At 44.0% G+C, this 13,099-nt stretch overlaps 1 protein-coding gene across 2 annotated transcripts in view; it reads right to left on the bottom strand.

Annotated features, from left to right (window-relative positions):
* LOC110977079 (uncharacterized) overlaps positions 1-13,099 on the bottom strand; it is a 43,676-nt gene that overhangs the window by 5,681 nt on the left and 24,896 nt on the right. For both annotated transcript variants that reach the window (XM_087144815.1, XM_022230884.2), the window contains exons 6-9: positions 10,498-10,735; positions 4,259-4,467; positions 1,565-1,666; positions 784-918 (exon numbers count right to left, since the gene is read on the bottom strand). In XM_087144815.1, the coding sequence (XP_087000941.1) occupies positions 784-918; positions 1,565-1,666; positions 4,259-4,467; positions 10,498-10,735 (684 nt within the window). The remainder of the gene's footprint in view (positions 1-783; positions 919-1,564; positions 1,667-4,258; positions 4,468-10,497; positions 10,736-13,099) is intronic.

Below are 13,099 nucleotides of genomic sequence, written 5' to 3'. Positions count from 1 at the left end.
ATGACTGCAAAATTCAAACAATATTTACGGCGCATGGGGAAAACCTGCTAGTATTTGTGATACATTACATTTGTCTGCCGGAATGCCAGATCAGCTGCTTTGTACTTCCAGACAGCTGGGGCGGCTATTATTTCTTCATTTAAAGAGCACCGCTCAGAATGCTTGCTAAGATAAGTTGAGCGGATTCTTTCATACCAAGTAGGGAAACTTGAGATAACCCACAGCTGAAGATAATTGTAAGCATATTTCACGGAATGCTAGATCGTGCATCAAAGATTTCTTTTGAAGAGTGTCGGTTTTGACATAATTTATTCTGTGTGTGTTTTTGTTTTTACTTGTTCCTTTTATTGGTGAATATTTATGAGGGTCTCTGCAGCTCTGAAGAAAAGTATTTGATTAATGTTGCCACGAGACTCAGCTTGCTGAAACTGAACATCAAACTCATTGAGGGACACAAACCCCCCCAAAAATGGGTTCTTAAATTTAACATTCATCGTGAGAAAATGAGGATGGATGGTCAATTTTGTGAGAAGTACATGTAGCAGACTCATCCAAGACAATGCCATAACTGGGGTGATCTCCAATTGAGGTGGGCTCAGCTTCTGGCAAACTACAGAGTGAATACGTCACCAAGTACAGAGGTATTTAATGTATGCGAACAACTGCACACAGGCATGTACTGGCTTCTCATTTCGGTTTGTGAGAATTAGTCTACACATCCCCCCCGCTTGCTGCGTCTCTCCGATATAATAAAGCCGTCGCCCTCAGCCCCATCTGGCTCACCTCTGAACCTCGTCTTGGTCTTGCCCATCAGCCGGCTGGCCGACCCGCACAGGCCGTCATCGGTGAACTTGAGGCAACTGCAGACGCCGGGCCTGATGCACACGCTGCCCACGTCGCAGGCCGGCTCGCACACAGCTGTGGAAGGGGAGACACAAACAGGACAAGTCACCTTCTTAACCCGTTAGCACTTGAGTTCCACCTGGTCCACAACTCCAATTTGGACTGGTAATGAGATTACATCGGTAGTTTGGGGCAGTGCAGAGAGTGAAACATGAATGTACGTTTGAGGCAGTGCGAGGTCTGAAGTTATAATGCAGAATTTGAAATGTGCAATTGCTGCAGTAGCAAGTGAGCACACAAATAACCTCACCCACAAAAAAAGAAGAAGCCAACTTTACACGGACTTCAGTCAAAGATGCAAACATGAACTGTTTAGTAACGGGATCCAGAATGCCACAGATTTTGGGCAATGACAATTCAGTGATTTCTTTTAGTGTAAGTTACAAACCTCTACACCTTTTGACTTTCCGCGTATGTCAATGCATATTCATGAGGGTATGACAGGATTATAATTGGTACCACATCAGAGCCCAAATTCTTCCAGGGAGCGTTTTAGTTGTGCCTACAAAAAAGAATGACCTCTGTCTGCAGCAATCCCTTGCAGATGCTACAAATGGTGCTAGTTTTGTACTCGACACTCAGCACTCAACAATCATTGGATCAGCCACAGTCCCTCAACCCAGCTACCACGAAAGGCACCTGATAACAGAGTAATACTTACGGATCTTACAGAGGGCGCCCTTGTAGCCTCTCGCACACTGACATCTGCCACCTCCGATGCAGGTGCCACCATTCTCGCACCTCTCCCGACAGTAAGGCTCACCTGAAGTGACAGGATTGAGTTAAGTACAGTTTGTAATGTCGCTAAGCTGTTTCATCAGACTCCTACTTCAGTACTCCAGTCAAGACAGTGGTCCAGTGTCACATACACTGCAATTTCACATGAGAAACAGCTTAACAAAGAAACTATCTGCTTAGCAAAAATGGGGTAACCGACCAAAAAAGCATATGCTGTTTATTTCTGGTGACCAGTTCCCAGTTTGTTAAGTGCTTGGCAAATTAATTGGCAGAACATTTCTCTCCCTACAAAGTACCAGCAGCTCCATGAAATGCTGTGTCAAAATTTCCAGTGTCAGCAAGAGAGGGAAAAAATCTTCTTTTACATAATGAGATAAAGGCAAATTACAGTCGAACCTCGTTAATAAGAGAACTGCTAATACAAGATTCTGCTTAAGACAAGGAAATTGTTAGGTCCTAATCCTTTCTTTTTCCTTGCTTTCATTCCTGATAATACAAGGTTACTGTTATAACAAGGCAATTTGCAGTCCAAAGGACCTCTTATTAACAAGGTTCAACTGTATTTGGCCTTTTTCATTTCCCTTTGTTACAAAAATGTGAAAAAGCCCTAAAATGTCGCCTCATTCCACGGAAAGGCCAGACAGGTTATATGAAAAAAATTGTCCTAATTTTTTGCCCCACCCCCAAAACAAATCTCCCTTCCCCCCACAACTTTGGTTCTGGAGCCGCCCTTGAGTGTCAAGGATGCATGTCTAATTATAAAGCCTTATATAATTAAGAGTTTCGACCTTGCGTCTAAGCTGATTCCAAGTATTAGACATTAAGTCCTAAGTCCAACTCTACAGCATCCGGTCTGCATCTGCCATGGTGGAAGCAAACAAGCCATTCCTATATCGGGGGAGGATCCAGAAATTTTGGGGGGGGGTGTGGGGGGTGTGTCACGCTGGAGATTTTTTCAATGCCTCATTTTTGTGGACAAGCAGAAATGATGATGAAACATTAGACGCGCCATATACTGTTTGCAATGGCATTGGTGCACTTACTTTAGTACTTTTTTAATTATTTTCTCAATTTTTACCTGGGGGAGGGGTCTCAGAGCAGGAGAGGGGGGCTCTGACCCTCTGAACCCCCCCTCCCAACCATGCCTGTATATCGTTTACTGATAGGTTTCTCAGCAGACTAGCGATAAATTATGCAAGTTTCACATTGATCAGGACACTTGATTTACTTCTTTTTGACCAGAGATCATCGTAAATGTGTTCATGGGTCTTTCAGTGGAGTCCAGTTGCTTCACGTCCCTTTCACATCTGACGTATAATTTGGTAAATTTAGAATGCATTCTATTTATTTCCATGAGTGTTTCAGTAACTGCAAATTACTTGCCAAATAAATGGAAATAGTTTGAGGTCAATTTCACATCAACTGACACAGGACAGGTGTAGCAGGGACACAAAAACTGTCTCATTTTTAGACTCCAAATGCATGTACGTAGAATTCTCCACAAGTACGATTACTTTATATTGATTGTTTTGAGTATGGGATGGAGGCAACTGCAAAATCTCCCGGTAGGGAACATGGGATTGCTGTATCCTGTAAGACTTTTCAGAAATAACTCCACTTGCGACTATGGCAAAAAACTGATTATAATTGACCGTCAAGGAAAAAAAAATATGCAACTTGAGATACTGCCAGGCTTTTTTTTGGGGGGGGGGAGTAGCAAGTGGCCAGAACTTAAACGGTCTGTCAATTTGGTCAAACGTGAATTTGGGTCGGTCAATTGCTGCATCACTCATCAGACGATAATGCCCTCCACTTCCTGTCCTAAAATTGACCGCTCAGTGACAGCCTGGACAGATTTGAGGATATATTCATCATGGGCAGATGGCTTTCCGCATTGCCTCAGGGCAGAAAATGGAACTGTCCTTTTTGAAATTGAACTGCAGAGTATCGAGCATAAAAAAATGCGCATTTTGAGGCAGGGAACTGATGGCTCTGAGTGAGGGCTGATAATGTCTGGATACGAGGTAATCAGTGGCACCTTGCTCATGCATGCCACAATTTTGAGAACAATGAACGCACACCAGGCGTAGGATTGCATCTATGGGGCAGACCTCCTGCATGTGATTTCCTGTTCCCAAATGACCTCGGACAGGCTTCACTGTTGAATACTGAACTGGCTCATTCTAGTCCTCCAATTATCAACCCTAACCCCTTAGGCCCTTTTTGCTAGGGACCCTTCTCAATCCTCCAGAATCCTCCAATTTGGAGGTGAAAAAAATTGGATTCTTCCTCAATCCTCCAAAACTTCTTGAAAATGTTACCGTACTTCAGTCCTTCAAAATCCTCCGGCAATTCCTGTCATTATGTTGAGGCAATACAAACGGCATTCTTGAACAGTACGGTTGATTAAAAAAAAAAACCGGGTTGGATTTATGCATGACTGAGTAAGAACAACACAAGGTGTAACCCATGACCTTCACTCATGGCGTCCTTCGCAATCAGCCATGCACTTTTGCAATTCACCCTCAATCCTCCAAACCTACCCGAAGGATTTTGGAGAATTGAGGAGGGTTAGGGTTATAACATATGTACATCAGTGACAAGACGTTCTACCTACCCTTGTCCCTGTTTTCCGACACCAGCTGACAGCACACGACGCCGGACACCAGCCCCGACTGGTAGGCGCAGTTGGGCCCGCCCTGCTTCCGCTTGCCATAGAAGACATCGATGCGACCCTCGCCAAGACACGAGGGCTGTCTCCGCCGCCTCTTGGAGCAGTGCCGGCCCATGCCGGCCATGTTGTTGGAATACTTGTCCCCTGTGCAGCTACAATGGAAACCAACATATGACAAGTTACGCCTACAGCTCTGTCTGTTTCTTGTCAAACTGGAAATGACATGTCCAGTTTATTTGTGTAAATAATGGGGTAGTCATTCGGGCCAGCATTTGTAAGAGGCATGTATCGATATAAAAAACGTCCAACGACAAAATCTAAAGGTGTGTGTTACAAAAAAAGTTTCCATCGATCCGGTCAAAATTTTCGTCTGTTATTGCTTTGTTTTCATGATACAGAGAGCAATCAGACCTGATGAAGAAGGCTGGCAGGTCTACATTTACTACGTCCAACTTGACCAGGACTCAAGCCATGTCCAGCAGTAGCTCAGACAACCAGGAGACTGCGACGCCATCTCACAAGATTTGTCCGAGTTTTGTTCGAAGTCTTGACAGAAGTCACAAAAACAGAAAATGCAACAAGCCTTTCCTTTTAAGCAAGGGTTTGCCCTAAGGACACCTTTGCTTTAGCCTTTGATCGGACAGGCTCTTTTCCCCCAAACCATGTAGAGGAACAGTGAATATAACCAGTTTAAATTCAACTGAAGATATTTTTTATCTTGCACAACGTAAATGAAAATCTTCCAAATTACGCAACATGCAGAAGTATTAATAACAAAGCATACCTAGTGATGGAGTTCTAAAAACAGTTACAAATCCTCACTTACCAGTCCTTTGCATACTCATTGCTTTTGGTACATAAATGTAAGCCCAAATGCAATTGGACTATAACGGGGTTGGGGGTTAGACCATATACTAGCACAGGTACAAGTAGACAGGAACTATATGAACATGTACGTGTACAGCCAAGTTGAATGAAAGCCCCTAATTATGAATGCGAACTAGCAGGAGTTCTGATTGACATTCAACTTTTTACGCAGAATAGACACTAATTTATATGGGCAAATCCAGAAATTAGGGGTCCAAAAGTGACACATTTATGCCCCTGTTACATCTGGCCTTTGCTATTTGATGTGGAAATGTCATCGGAATTGATTTCAAACTATTACTATTTGTTTGGTGGTAGTTTGTATTGATTCGTCACTCTTGGAAATTAGAACTTGTGTTCTGAACTTACAAAATCATAGGCCAGATGTGACAGGAGCTCACAAAAAAGGGCACCTAATTTCTCGAATTATCCATATAGGCAACAGCCAGAACGATTTCAGTTTTATGGGCAGGCATAATTCAGCTTGGCAGGGGGGGGAGGTCTTCCTGTTCCTTGCTTGGTTCCCCTTGCTCCTGGGAGCCCACAGGGTTTATTAATTGATTTCCTGAGGGAACTGACAGGGCACTCCTTGGGGGGAGTGCGTGCCCTGTGTGGACTGGGAGTACCCAGTGGGTAAACTGGGTTAAAAGCTAGGAGTTCATGTACTGCCCTTCAATCCCAGTCTTGGAAGACAAAAATTCTGAGGTCTTGTACCGTATCTTCCTGCAGATTACAGTGAGTTCACACCGGAGGATCAATTATTGTTTTGTATTCACAGCAAGCATGAGCCAGGTACCTTTCTTTTGATCATGAACTTCAAACGACTGAAAGATTAGCAAATTGCTGAAATTTTGTTCACAATGAAAGTAAGACTTAGATTTCTGAACAGATCAATGTCCAGCCATGGTGACAACTTCTCAAAGAGCTTTTGTGGAAAGTCCGTTGATCAGTGTGGCTCAGGCTTGAAACACGTACGTGTGCGGTGTACATGTACGTTCACTTCTAAAAGCTAAAAATGATTCCTGATCAGATTTTGCACAGTGAAATGCAGCACTCTCTTTTGGCCAAACCTCGGCTCTACTGCAACTAGCCCATGCACCACTGCAGTCCAGGGCACACAATCAGGACACAATTCTCAGTCCCAGCCTTTTCTTTCAATGCGCAACTGTGCACAAATGAAACTTGCATTTGAGCCAAGCTTGTGACGGATTAAAAATGTGGCACACTGTCTGTTCAAGTTGCCAGAAAGGGTTCGTCCAGCGTCCTGTTTATGGTTCTTATCGTTAGACACATATCCACATCTACAAAGCTACAAAGATGGGAGATGGAATTATTTTTGTAGCAGTACTTGAAGCAGTTGAAGCCACTGCAGTCTAGAAAAACTTTGGGATATTTTCACTGACAGGTTTTGGCCCTGCCCTCTCCATAATCTCAACTTCCCTTGTTCTCGGCTGCACTTGGGGTCAAAAAAATTTTGTAGACAAATATCGTCTTGCAAACATTTAACTTTTCGGCCCCGCAGTGAAACTTGCCTCGGGCTCTGTGGTTTTTATTATTAGAGCGATGATGTAGGGGATAAGTATGCACAGAAAAAAAAACTTGCGTGCTCTGGATCGTGCAGAATCAAGCCCAGACTCAGTCTGGCTAGGTCTGGTTTCCTGACTCCTCTACTCTCTAGAGATATCAGGCTGTTGGTAACACACCCAGGTGTGGCTCATTTGAGCACTACTGTGTCATGCACGTGCCGGTACCCTGCAGAAAAAAACTCCTAAAATCTCCCAAGACCAATATGAAAATGTTAGGTTAAAGAGGTTCCGTAATGCTGTAAAAAGCATACGTGTGAGAGTGTGCTGCTGCCCATGGGCTCGGCAAACTGCACGTTCTCTGGTGATAATGTTGGGACACTTGCTACAATACAAGGTTGTAAAAAAGCTCACGCTCTGATGAGTTTCCATTGCTCAAATAGGCAACAGATGCAGTTGAAAATTGGCCAGGAAAACAGAGCTAATACCCAACACTTGACTGAAGTGAAAAGCGCATATTTTGTGCTACCAATCTGTAGCTCGGCGTACATGTTTGATTGGGTCACAAAAAACACTGGTTCACACACTAGCCTGATAAATAGTCCACCTTGTCATCTGTTCTAATTTTAAATTCTTGCAAAGACATCAACTTTGAAGGAAGGGAGTTGGCAAATAGAGAATTGCAGACAAATCTCGGCATCTGAAGGATGACGTTCTGACAGTTGCCTCAGTGCTCTCCATACAAATGTCACCACATGTAATTTCAATGTTTCTGGCAAGAGCAAGGATTACATGTGGCTACACGTTTGAAGGAAACCCAGGGCAGACGGGGAAATTGAACAGGGGTAGAAATGTAATTGGTGGGTTTGGACGGTGCTCCTGACGGAGCCAACCAGCCAGGGTAAGTATGGGTACATGTATGTTGCGTCGATAGAGGGGGAAACCAGCAATGTCATCACTCAACAGACGGGGAATCAGTAGAGCCCAGAGTTAAGGTGGGCCAAGACGAGAACGATGAAGAATGTGGAAATGTGTGGCTCCCGAAACTTACAGGGGGAAAATGTTGGGATAGGACCTTTGGGGATAGTCAAGGCATCGATCTGGGAAGGGGCCCGATGATGGACAGAAGGTAGGGGTAGGGTAGAGGTAGGGTCAGTGCGGTCAAAAGGACAGTTCCAAAAGAAGAGAGTATTAATAGAACACATCTGTCACTAGAGGTCAGGCAGACTGCCGAAAATGAAAAGAGTATTAATGAAAGACATCTGTCGCAAGAAGTACACAATGCGTGACATATTTGCTGGTTTTTGACCAAATATTTTCAAAGCTTTGCCAAATGTCTATGCTTAGGTCTGAGAAACTGGTCCCTGGTACTACATTAAAACTGTGCTTCCAGTCTGGTTTCGTCAATTTCCAGAGAGAAAAAAAAACAAAGACAGAGCAGACTGCTCCTCAAAAGTCTCCACCTGAAACCCTCCCCCCCCTTTAAATTTTCTCTGGGGTTTTTACCTTCCGGTTTTTTGTTAAACTAAATTTCCTTCCTTATTTTCTCTTGATTGAGGGCTGAGCCCTAAGCAAGACGGGCACTTCTGATTAAAAAAAAAAAAAATTACCATCCTGTCCTGAAACACTGCAATGCAGGCACATACATGTGCCATCACATGCAGATGCTCTCAGCCTATGAACTTCTATTGTCTCTCAAGTAAAGACCTGCTGGCACTCTACCAAAAAAACAACAAAAAAAAAATCCCTGACACCCTTGGCCACCTAATCCAATGTTTCACACTCTGGCATCAAGTTGAAAAGTCTAGGAACTTTCACTGGCTACCAACAGGATCACCTCAGTTTCTTTTCATGGCAACTATGAGGTCACAGCTTCAAAAATGGTCAGTTGTGCTATCTTTAGAGGTGGCAGGTCAGACGTCTGCCAAATTAAGCCCTGAAAGAGATATCTATATATATGAACTATGGAGGGACTTACGTGAATGCATAAGTGGGATTTGACACATGTATTGCAAATGTTATCTAAAATTTAAAAACGACAAGATACCAAATTATTTTACAAGGACTAAATCTGTGATTGTAAGGAAAACTAACGGTACAACTGTATGGGTGCTTGAACTCAAAACAGTAAGTGGACAGGAACGGACAGGAATGAATCACTGCACAGCCATCTTTTCTCTTCTCCGCCCTTGGAAAAGCATTTTTGGAAAATTGATTGGTGATAAACCACCATGCCATCCAAGCCCAACCCGGCACGCCCCATCTCTGACCAGACACAAAACACAAGCATAGGCCTAAGGTGCGTACTGTGTTTGCCGATGAATTTCCTCACCGCCTCTAAATAAATCCAGATCCCCGGGCCTGATTCAGGACACATTTTCACATCATCTCCGCTAATAGAGATAACAAGTCTGCCGCACGTGTCCGTAATTTTAGCGCCCTGTGCGAGAAGTCCCAATCTCTCTGTCTGAATCAACTACAGGTGTGTCTGTTGCTCAATCTCCTGCAAAAGCAGTTTTTCTCACAAAATGGGTTCAGGGTGTACCTAGCCACTGACAACCCCATGTAGGCTCACACAAGACCTCACACGAGACCAATCAATATAATTTACTGTTTGAAGGTTTTCAAGTCGACTGATGATTTTTGTCACCTGAAGAGCTTTCTAGAGTAGCTGGGCTTTCAGAATAAATTTGTTGCGATAGCTGAAGTTTTGTGGCACTTTTTTTAAACAATGCAAGCAACTTCAGGAAATATGCTTTTAAAATATTCTGGGTTACGGCGGAAATTTGAACAGATCAAATTGCCTGTTTATTGTTTGAAGTACCCCCCTGGTATATGTAGCATGCTTCTTGTGACAGGCAAGTGGCAAACTGCACACTGCCACTTACCAACAGTACGGCTCATTCTATGATGACAAACTATACCCCCCCAAAAAAAATACACGGTATTCTATTCATGAGATAGGAATTTGAACAGGGTGGAGTGTTTTTGTCTTGTTCATTTGAAGTTGCTGCACGCTAAAATCAGAGATATTTTAAGAAAGGTCAAGCTCTATTTGGTGATCAGTGTAGCAATTGCCGCTACCTGTTTCACAGAGTGCAAGTGGAGTCGAATGGAAGCCAGCGGCAGTTCAGTGCGACGTGCTGACAATCAGCCATGGATGTCCCTTATTACTGGGGATATCCCCATCAGTGTTGCAAACACCTCGGGGGCGTTATTACCTGAGTTCCAAATCACAACACCCAAACCAACCAACCAGGGCTGTGGCAAGTACCTGGATATCCGACAGCCGACCAACAATGGCAGATGCATGTAGGCAGCTCACTTTATGCAGTTCTATTCACTGAAATAATTGTTGGCAATTCCCCAAACAAACTTCTGAAGAAAAAAAAGCACAGCATTGCTTGACTGTATAGACATGTAAAAAATGAACTTAACATATCACTTTTCCATTAAAAAAATGCCCTCAAAATATCTTCTGGATTGTTTCAGAGGGTAGGTTATTTGAGAACAAAGTACATGTACCCGCCAACGCAACAGAACTCAGTAACAGATTACCTGTACGTACATGTGCAGTACGTACGACCATGCCATGCTGACAGACACGAAATTGCATACAGCACGTAACACTTGTTCTGAAATAAGCTATGACGTGCTTCATTTTGAGCATGAGCTGTCTGAACACCGAAGTTGCTCACTGCTCGGCAGCAAAAAAAGTTTCACATCTGGCTTCAGAGCGTATCGAGTATTCAAACTAAGTGCTCACTCAAGGACCCCAACTCAAGCACTCACCTTGCACACGTCCCAAAGTTGTTGGCAATGTTCATGGCGTAGCAGCCGATCACGCTGTTGGCGTCCTTCCAGCTGACACGGGCCAGCAGCGGAGCATCCCGGGCATCACAGACGTGCCAGCCGGGCGCGCACAGGATCTTCCCCTTGCGGACGTGGCCCTTCCACGAGCCGGCGCAGGCCGCCACATCCTGGAAGTGGGCGAGGCCCTCTGTGGAGCCGTCGCTGCAAGCTAAGGGAGCTGGTAAACAGGAGAAATTCAAGAATCTAAATGAAGTCCTGGAGTTGGCAGTGGCACCACCAGAACCAAACAAATGAAAAATGAGACACATGCTGATTATACCCCTGGTTCTGCCACCAAGAGACAACCTACTGACTCTCCAACATAGAAACCTTCAAGTCTTACTTTCCACTTTGTGAAAATTGGGGATGAGAGCTATTGACAACTTGAAACACAGATCTGGCACAAACCAAACCTGTAGAAATAAGCAGGCAAATGCACAGCTGTCAGAACAACCTCACATTAACGTGTTCCCTCCACCCAGAATGCTGCTGTAGACAGAGCAAGAGGGTGACTTGACAGTCCAACATCAGACATTTTCTAACCACTTTGTCTTGTGTTTCTCCAAATGGGCCGCAACTTGACTCCAATACATCGACGGCTCAAGGCTAAAGATGTTTGAGCACTATCATGTTGTTGTTTTTTCCTGTAATTATTTCTATGTACTTTGTGTACCTTATTTGTATGAATGGAAATAAAAACAAACAAACAAACAAACAAACAAACTTTCTCATTCTGTGCCTACGTTTAATTTCACCTACTAGAGAGCTAACAAGAACGAGTCAACATGCATACTGCCAACATGACTCGCAACTGAAGAAAGGTTTGGACAATTCTGCCCACTTTACTCTGCCTTCCCACAGAATTAATGTACACTGTGCATGCTGAGCTGGAAGTGCTTCCACTGTCACCTTGACAACAATAAACAAATGTAGCTCAGTTTATTGGTGCTGTAATGGTAGTCTGGAGATTCCTGGTACAGTTTCCCAGTTTTCTCCACAAACTAAAGGGAGCGATATGTTTGGGGCAGTGATTGTGAACAACTTAGTGACTTTGACAAAGAAACACCTCTCTTGTGCAGTCTGCCAAGACAAAATGCCCCCCAGGGCAGGTGTGAGACTACCTACCCTGCCACTAACCTCTTAATTCATTCATTTTCCTGAGACATAAAAAAAAAAAAAGTGGGCAGTGTCTCTGATCCTATCATCCCTCGTGATCGCCCGAAAATCTCTGACTGGGCATCAGGATGTATGATTTGTGTTAGTCATTGAAGAGAAGGAAACAAGAGAGGTGGGAAAAAAAGAGAAGAAAATGTGGAACATTTGGGAGCAACCTAGATTTATCAAAGGCTTAACAAGTGCGGACGTTCTTCCTGACAGGAGCCAGGTACTGAGGAAGAAAGGGGGCTGCCAAAGGTCTCACAGTTCGCACTCCCAATCACCGACTGTGATTCACACCTATGGACTAGGTATGTACCCGGTACATGTACAAGTGCATTAAGACATTAAAGGCTCCGTGCAAAACTCCTCCTTTAAGTTGCAAGGTTGCTTCAGTAAAACTGCAATTTCTCCAATGCTGTGGGGGTGTTTTTCTTGCATTGTGCACATTCAACCGAAAACTTGGAAATGCTTGCTGGGGGCAATTCGCGCACAATGTTGGATGTTATGAAATTAATACACACGAGCTGTAAGGTGTGTATTTAGTAACAGTGCACTTAAGTCCCCGTTATACGGACTGATCCAATGGCATGAATGCGCATGAATGAGGACGCAAGGAAAACTCTGATCCACGTTGGACTAGGACTGATCCAGGACCTCTTCAATGGAAATTGTTTGGGGCACATGTGCCAAACTATGAAACCCATCATGTACAAATGCAGTCGGGATTGTTATCGCTGCTCCAGCAGGATGCTGGTCAACAGCCCTAACCAACTTAATTCAGTATCGGATGCGGTTACTACGATATAAATTCAGTCGGTGGCAGCAAAAGGAAGGGGTGGGGGTCAGAAAGTGGACAGAAACTGCGGCTGACTTATCGAGACTGATCCGCAGGATGCTCTGAGACGTCTTTGCCAATTTTTTGAACGGCTTAATCACGACTTATTAGGAGTCTAGCTTAATGCCTACACAACAGCACAGCATGACTGTTCCCTCTGTGGTAACTGCAGTGTGAATGCAGCTGACAGGCTTGATTCTTCAGGCTTCTTTCAGACAGTAATAAACTGGGACGACGCCAATCAGCTCAACAAGGTTACAGTTGTTTACGTCCCTGAGCAGGACACTTTGCAACAATTACTTATCTACTTGCAGGCAAAAATACCGGATAGCGACAGGCCTGGAACTTCAGGGTGGCACTGGGGGCGATTGCTTCAGCCCTCCTGGCTTAATGGCTTTGGAATCTCTTGAAATATTCTCATTTTAAACTGCTCTGCAAGCATTAAAACATATACTATGCAGGAAAAACATGAACTATGTCTTGATGCAGATCTGGCCTTGACCAAGGTTAATGTGTACCCGGTATGCAGGTAACCAGCCAAAACAATTT

This window comes from Acanthaster planci, linkage group LG13 (genome assembly GCF_054643075.1).
Source record: "Acanthaster planci isolate LZ-2023a linkage group LG13, COTS_SCS, whole genome shotgun sequence".
Lineage (NCBI taxonomy): Eukaryota > Metazoa > Echinodermata > Asteroidea > Valvatida > Acanthasteridae > Acanthaster > Acanthaster planci.
The sequence above is the reverse complement of the archived record's forward strand: the minus strand, read 5'-3'. Positions and strand labels throughout refer to the sequence as shown.